The sequence below is a fragment of the Tachyglossus aculeatus genome, chromosome 5 (assembly GCF_015852505.1).
Source record: "Tachyglossus aculeatus isolate mTacAcu1 chromosome 5, mTacAcu1.pri, whole genome shotgun sequence".
NCBI classification, from domain to species: Eukaryota; Metazoa; Chordata; class Mammalia; order Monotremata; family Tachyglossidae; genus Tachyglossus; species Tachyglossus aculeatus.
The window spans coordinates 88,934,584-88,942,961 of NC_052070.1; the positions used below are offsets into that span (position 1 = coordinate 88,934,584).

General features: G+C 41.2%; 1 protein-coding gene across 1 annotated transcript in view; it reads right to left on the reverse strand.

The window, feature by feature from the left end:
• LOC119928831 (ADAM DEC1-like) overlaps positions 1 to 6,477 on the reverse strand; it is a 65,271-nt gene extending 58,794 nt beyond the window's left edge. The window contains exon 1 of the mRNA XM_038747347.1: positions 6,415 to 6,477. Coding sequence (XP_038603275.1) covers positions 6,415 to 6,477 — 63 coding nt within the window. The remainder of the gene's footprint in view (positions 1 to 6,414) is intronic.
• Between the last annotated feature and the right edge of the window lie 1,901 nt (positions 6,478 to 8,378).

An 8,378-nucleotide genomic window follows, 5' to 3' on the forward strand; every position in this document is an offset into this window, starting at 1 on the left:
CTGACAATTGGCAGAGCCTGGATTTGAACCCATGACCTCTGACTCCAAAGCCTGTGCTTTTTCCACTGAGCGATGCTGCTTCTGTAATACCACCATCATCATCATCCTCACCCTAGTCCAGCTGTCACAGCCTCTGCATTGTTTCAACAGCTGGGATACTTAACTGCAGCTGCATCTCCTGATTTCCCCCCCCCAACCCGTTGGTATGGGGCCTCACTTCAACTTGGTGATGGAGGGCAGGGGAGGGTGGGGAAGATTGCCTGTTTGGGCCTGTTCTTTCAGTGTACCCAACTGATTTTCTCAATGTCTTTTCAAAGAGACCAGCTGCAGGACACTAATAAGAAGGATATCTTGTATCAGCTCATAAATGATAAGTAGAACCCTTAAAACCCTTCAAGGCCAGGTAACTGACAACAGAAATCAAAGGTCAGAAGTATTTGTAAATTGCCTCTGTGGGCTAGACCTAGTAAACCGTGTGGATGTCTTCACTTTTTAACAGGTAAGGTTAGGGACTGTGGGCTTCTTTTCCCACTGTATTGTAAACTCCTAAAGACAGAGATCTTATCTATGGATTGTATTATACTCTTCTAAGCTCTTAGTCTTGTATTGTCTTATGCTGCCCAGTCGCCTCTGACCCTTAGCCACATCATGAACACATTTCTTCCAGAACGCCCCACCTCCATCTGCACTTATTCCAGTAGTGTATCCATAAAGTTTTCTTGGTAAAAATACAGAAGTGGTTTATCACTGCCTCTCTCCACATAGTAAACTCGAGTCTCTGCCTTCGACTCTCTCCCATGCCACTGCTGCCCAGACACAGGTGAGTTTTGACTTGTAGCAGATTGCCTTCCGCTTGCTATCCATTGCCCAATGTAGGAATGGAATGGACATGCTTCTGCTTGACTGTCCCTCCCATAGTCGAGAATGGGAGAGTATTGGAAACTCTCTAGGTGCAACTCTGAGAGGGGAAGAGCTTAATACAGTACAGTTAGTGCTCAGTACAAGTCATTGATTGATTGCAAGTTTTTTAATCATCGCTTAATGGAAAACCAAGAGCAGGCATGAGGGATTCAAGTTACCTAGGGAGGTAAGATGACAAATGTGCACTATTGGAACTACAGTGGTCTGATGAGTTGATGCTTAATTCAGAAAAATTTTATACAGAGCTATATTAACTAATTATTTTCTTTAATGGTCTTTATTAAGTGCTTAAGGCATTCTACTAAGAGCTGAGTTACATACAAGCTAATCAGGTTGGACCCACTCCATGTCACACATGGGGCTCACTGTCTTAATTCCTATTTTAAGAAGGGGGAACTGAGACACAGAGAAGTGAAGTGACTTGCCCTAGGTCACCAGCAGACAAGTGGCGGAGCTGGGATTAGACCCCAGGTCCTCATGTTATCCATTAGACCATCCTGCTTCTCTCAAAGATTAACGAATCTGCATCTACCAGGAATTCTACTTAATGTCGTCAGATAAACTGAGCGAGGTGGGAGGAGGTGTTGGTAGTGTGACAAATATAAATAAGTAATTAGAATGGTCAGGAGGAGGAAGATACTGCTACAAATCAATCCATCTGTGACTGTGGGACTGTGAGCCAGACATTGGACATGGACTGTGTCCAACCTGATTATCTTGCATCTATCTCATTCTTAGTATAGTAACCTTCACATAGTAAATGCTTAACAAATACCAATAAAAACAAACAAGATTGTATGACTCATAGATAGAGATTAAATATGACACAAGGAAGACTGTTGCTCATGGGAATGTAAATACCAGGCCATAACTGAGTCTACTGAGGGACACTCTCTTTCGACACAGATTACATCTGATTTTCCATACTGATCTCTCAAGTATTCACATTAATGAGATTAAAAAGACCAGTACATGAGATCTGAACACAATTATCAAATCTAATTTCAATATACCCTTAGTACCATTGTCAGAGCGGCCACTACATAGCAATGTTGGACTTTTTCATGTTTCGCTCCCTATCCCTCTGGCTGCCCCTCTTTGGTGGATGTATAAAAAGCAGGAAGATGATCAAAAGGCTGAAAGAAAAAGGAGAAATGAGGGCTGAATGATAATCACAGCTGTGGTGGTATTAATTGTGTTATTTGCTAATTGCCAACTATGTGCCAAGCACTTCATTAAGCACTGGGGTAGATATAAAATAATCAGGTCCCACAAGAGACACACAGTCTAAGTAGGAGGGAGAACAGGTATTGAATCCCCATTTTGCAGATGATGATGATGGTGATGGTATTTGTTAAGCACTTACTATGTGCAAAGCACTGTTCTAAGCTCTGGGGAGGTACAAGGTGATCAGTTTGTCCCACATGGGGCTCACAGTCTTAATTCCCATTTTACAGATGAGGTAACTGGGGCACAGAGAAGTAAATAGCATGCCCAATGTCACACATTCTGTGGAGCTGTGATTAGAACCCAGGTCTTCTGACACCTAGCCAGTGCTCTTTCCATTAGGCCATGCTGCTTCTCTAACATACAGCTAAAGGAATGATCAGAACCTGAATAACACAGTTTAACAAGCATTATTCTATGTCTGTATTTCCCTATAGACTGTAAGTTCCCTATGGGCAGCAAACATGTATACCAACTTGGTTACATTGTTGCCTCCCAAATGCTTACTAGAGCACTACACACACAATAAGCTTGTCTGCTGCATGACCTTGGGCAAGTATGTTAACTTCTCTGGGCTTCAGTTACCTCATCTGTAAAATGGGGATTAAGACTGTAAACCCCATGTGGGGCATGGACTGTCCAAAATGATAAGCTTATATGTACCGCAGTGCTCACAATGCCTGGCACATTGTAAGCACTTAATAAATATAAAAAACCTCATAAATACCATTAATTGATCAATTTTTTATTCTAATTTGCTGTTACATTTGTCGTTAACTTTGTCCTTTATGAATATAGTAAAGAGGAAGGAACATTATGATCTGGACCTTGTTCCTCCCTCAGACACACTGGAATAGGGAGTTCTGAGAGAGCACTTTAATCTATCCAGCTACGTAGAAATGAGCAGGATAGAGCACATCTTGTCATTCAGCTAATTTTTGTATTATCAGACTTTAATCTCATAGTTCACCTCTGCATGTGTATTTTGAAATCTACTTCATAGTCCTTGTAAAAGTGGTCTCAATTTTGTGCATTCAAATATAGAACTGCAGCTAATGTTGTCCATTTATATGGATAAAGGATTTAAAAGTATAAATCTTTACTTGCGCTGAATTTGAAACATCAAATATGAGTTGCCAATTTTAAGACACCTGAAAATTGGGCTTCTTAAAATTACTAAGGTTTATGGAAGGGTGAATTTGCACCCAGATTCTTGAAACAGTCAACTAATCTTTCACAGTTCCTCCTTAGGACGCATTTGCATTAACTTCTACCGTCCATTCCTAAAGGATACACTCCACTAATAATCATTCACAGTTGGTTTGTAATTTTTATACTTTTGCTTTTAATATGTATTGTCTTGTCTTAGGCCGTTGAGTCGTCTTCAACACATAGCGACACCGTGGGCACATATCTCCCAGAATGCCCCACCTCCATCTGCAATTTTTCTGGTAGTGTATCCATAGAGTTTTCTTGGTAAAAATACAAAAGTGGTTTATCATTGCCTTCTTCCGCGCAGTAAACTAGAGTCTCCACCCTTGATCCTCTCCCAAGACGCTGCTGCCCAGCACAGGTGAGTTTGTAGCAGATTGCCATCCACTCACTAGCCACTGCCCAAGGTAGGAATGGAATGGCTATGCCTCTGCTTGACTCTCCCTCCCATAGTCAAGAGTACTGGAAACTCTCCAGGTGCAACCCTAAGAGGGGTTTAATATGTATAGCTCACTTGAAAGATGTGTTTTAAGTGCTCATAATTTACAGTTGATACTATCCAGAGAGTTAAGCAATTGAATCTTTGGTCAGTGATCTTTAATGAGGGCAAACATAATGAAATTTAAATGAAAATGAAGAGATGCATTTTATGTTAATCTGAATATTTACCGCTTTGTATTTGAGCCAATGTCTAGATAGGCTAATATTTCTAGGTAGACTACTATTTCCAGTAACTACATTCATAACATTGAAACTGTTACTACTATTGATTTTAAGCTTAGTTATGGAATGAAGGGAAAGTTGAATTTAGTGGGTTGAGAAAGGGAACCATGTAATTACTCAATATTAATCTGATATGCAAAGATGAAATTAGCAGTTTCCTAGATATTAGCACACAAACAAATGAGATGCAAGTTTTGCTTGTCTGGGATACTTGAAATTCTGTCTATTAATAAGTATTAATTTTTAATGGAAAATAGTTTAATAGTTCTCATAAGAGTTTTGGACTATTTCAATCCATTAACCCATAAACAATAGGCAATCCTCTAACATACCAATATCCCAAGTGTTGCCCCAAACCAGTCAGTCATAATTACTGAGCACTTACTGTGTGCAGAGCACTCTACTAAGCGCTTGAGAGAGTACAGTATAACAGAGTTGATAGACATGTCCCCTGCCCACAACAAGTTTTCAATCTAGAGGGGGAGACAGACATTAATATAAATTAAATTACAGATATATACGTAAATGCTATGGGGCTTAAGGAGGGGTGAATAAAGGGTATAAATCCTATTGCAGGGGTGATGAAGAAAGGAGTGGGAGGAGAGAAAAGGAGGGCTTAGTCAGGGAAGACCTCTTGGAGGAGATATGCTTACAATAAGGCTTTCAAGTTGGGGAAAATGAATGTCTGTCAGATATGAAGAGGGAGGGAGTACCAGGCCAGAGGCAGGATGTGGGCAAGGGCTCAGTGGTGAGATAGACGAAATTGAGGTACAGTGAGTAGATTGTCATTAGAGGAGCAAAGTGTGCAGGTTGGGTTGAAGGTGGAAATCAGGGAGGTAAGGTAGGAGAGGGCAAGGTAATTGAATCAATCAATCATACTTATTAAGCGCTGTTTGTAGGGTGCTGTACTAAGCACTTGGGTGGCGATATAACAGAAACATTCCCTGCCCTCAGTGAGCTTACAGTTTAGACTGAATGCTTTAAAACCTAGGGTAAAGACCTTCTCTTTCTAATTATAATGCATTTTTTTTTGTTTTTTGAACAAATGCTTTTCACTTCTTCATTTCACTACTGCTAAATGAGCATAACAGAAATATCTGTTTCCTAAGACTACCCAAGCTGTTTTCTCTCCTAATTCAATGTATCATGTTTGTGGGGGCAAGAAGACAAATGATTAAGAGAGGATGAAGGGGATGTTGAAAAGATAGAGAAGCCTTACCCCTGAAGGTCTTCCCATTATCTTTATGGATACCCTAAAGTTGAAGGGTCAAACACAATGACTGATTTCTGACCTTCTGTCTGGCTTCCGATAATATGTAACTATGTGGCTGTTCAAGTTTCTAACTAAACAGCTACCACCGTGGTCCCAGCTCTTCTCACACTGCCACTAAATGACTGAATTAGCCTCCATCTTGGTTTCCCTGCCTTCAGCCTCTCCTTGCCCTATACTGCTGCCTAAAAGATGCTTAATACAGATTTCTACACTGCTCAGTAACCTCCAATACCTTCAAATTTACCTCCACACTAAGAAAGGACTCCTCACCATCATCTTCTATGCTTTCCACCACCTTATAAACTTGCTGTCTTCACCTCAGACTCCCGATTTCACTCTCTCCATTTCTCCAACTGTACTTCGCTCTCCACTTGTCTACTTCCAGGCCTGTGCTTGATCCACCAGGCAATGCTGTTCTCTAAGAATAGTAATAATAATTGTGGTACTTGTCAAGCACTTACTGTGTGCCAGACACTATACTAAATGATGGGGTGGATACAAGCAAATAAGGTTGGACATAATCCTTGTCCCACACAGGGTTCACAATCTTAATCCTTATTTTACAGATGAGGTAACTGAGGCACAGAAGTGCTCACTATGTGCCAGGCACTACCAAGTACTGGATTAGACACAAGATAGGATAGACACAGTCCATGTCCCACATGGGGTTCACAGTATTGCATCAGCCTCCTTGCTAGTCTACCTTCCTGCCGATTCTCCCCATTTCCAATGTATACTACGTGTTGCTTCAAAGATCACTTTCCTGAAGTGTCATACCAGACGTATCATATCTTTCCTTTCCTTAGAATCCTCCACTGGATCCCCATGTCCTCCTTCCCCATCAGGTATAATCTCCTTTCAACTGGCTTCAAGGCTCTCCACACTTTTATCCCCCTTCCCCATTTCACTATTCCCCAACCTGCTCTCTGTGTTGCCCCTAAAATAGCCTTCTAACTCTTCTAATCTCACTCTTGATTTTTCCTCCTCCAACCCCTTACTCATGCTGTTCTCTAGCATGGTAATCCCTCCCCCACCAAATTAGTTAGATGTCAGCCTACCCTATATTCAGAGACCTTCTGAAAGTCCACCTCCTCCAACATGTTTGTTTTGGGGGGCGGCATTGTTATTTTATGCTATTTGTTAAGTGTTTACAGAGAAGCAGTGTGGCTCAGTGGAAAGAGCACAGGCTTGGGAGTCAGAGTTCATGGTTTCTAATCCCGGCTCCACCACTTATCAGCTGTGTGACTTTGGGCAAGTCACTTAGCTTCTTTGGGCCTCAGTTGCCTCATCTGTAAAATGGGGATTAAGACTGTGAGGCCCATGTGGGACAACCTGATTACCTTGTATCTCCCCCAGCACTTGGAACAGTGCTTGGCACATAGTAAGTGCTTAACAAATACTAAAATTATTACTATGTGTCAAGCACTGTTCTAAAGGCTGGGGCAGATACAATCCATCAGATTGGACTGATCCCAAGTCCCAAATGGGACTCACAGTCTAAGTATGTGGGCGAATAGATACTAAATCCCCATTTGACAGCTGACAAAACTGAGGTAAAGGTCACACAGCAAGCAAGTTGGAAGATCCAAGATTAGAACCCAGGTCCTCTGACTTCCAAGCAAGTTTTTTTTTTCACTAGACCATGCTGCTTCCTCAATTAATTCAATCAATTGTATTTAGTACTGCTTATTCTGTGCAGACACCTGTATTAAGTACTTGGGGGAGTACAACAAAGTTAGATTCCTGCCCTTAAGGAGTTTACAATCTAACGGAAGGTAGAGACACCAAAATAAATTGCCTCCCAACTCATGTGAACCTCTTAGCCAAGTCCAACACTAATATACCTCATTTCGTCAACTTTATCCCTGAAATATATATGGAAATTCAATTGTACATTCAATTATTTCATTTACTCTGTAAATACTTATATGCCTGCTTCCCCCATTAGAGCACAAGCTCTTTTTTTAATCTATTTGTTAAATGCTTACTATGTGCCAGGCACAGTACTAAGCACTGGGGTAGATACAAGCTAATCAGGTTGAGCATAGTCCATGTCCCATATGGCGTTCACAAACTTTAATCCCCTTTTACAGATAACTGAGCTACAGAGAAGACAGTGGCATGCCCAAGGTCAAGGAGCAGACAAGTGGCAGAGCCGGGATTGGAACCCACATCCTTCCAACTCCCAGGGCTATGCTCTATCCACTAGATCACAGCTCTTTGTGGGCTGGGAATGTGTCACCTGCATATTTTGTTCTTCCTAAGTACTGCATTGCATCCAGTGAGCTTTCAGTGAATGCTACTACCATTGCTACTTTCAGACTTTTCCTCAACTAGCTGAATTCTCAAATAATCTTTGAGAAGCAGCAACTGAAGGATAAGAAAATACCTAGTTCAGTATATGGCAGTTCAAGGATCACTAAATCCCAATCAAGAATTCATATTTTCTGTCTCTCTGTTGCTACTAGAACACTGTGTAATTTCTCAGAAAGCACTTCCTGGTGCAGAAAAAAGAAAAAAAGGTTTTTTTTGTATCATTGTTTCTGGCTCACAGCAGAGCCAGGAGCAGACTAAGGCTGAGACAAGCTATCCATTAGATAACATAAAGCACATGGACCTCTCTCTTCTGCTGAAACCATCCAGCATGTTTCTGAAGTTCCTTCTATCTACACTCATGCTCACTTCTCAGGCTGAAGGTAGGACTGAAACTCCTCAAGAGGGAGATGCTAAAATTACTGCAAAATATTTACTGCTGGTTTTCACAAGCTTTTGAGTGTTTACCAGAAAGATGTCTAAGGAACAGGATTGTTTTCAGGATATTCTATGCTGCAAATGGACCACGTCTGAAATCCTTGCAAGCTGCCGTTTACCCCTTGTTCCTAGTGGTTGGGGCTACAGCCACTGTTAGTTTAAAAACTGTGAAAATGAGAATCGCAGGAGTACCGGAAACTATCACATGTAATCATTTATAAATCAAACGTATCTTGAATTTATTGCCAGGACCGGAATAAATCCTGCTAAA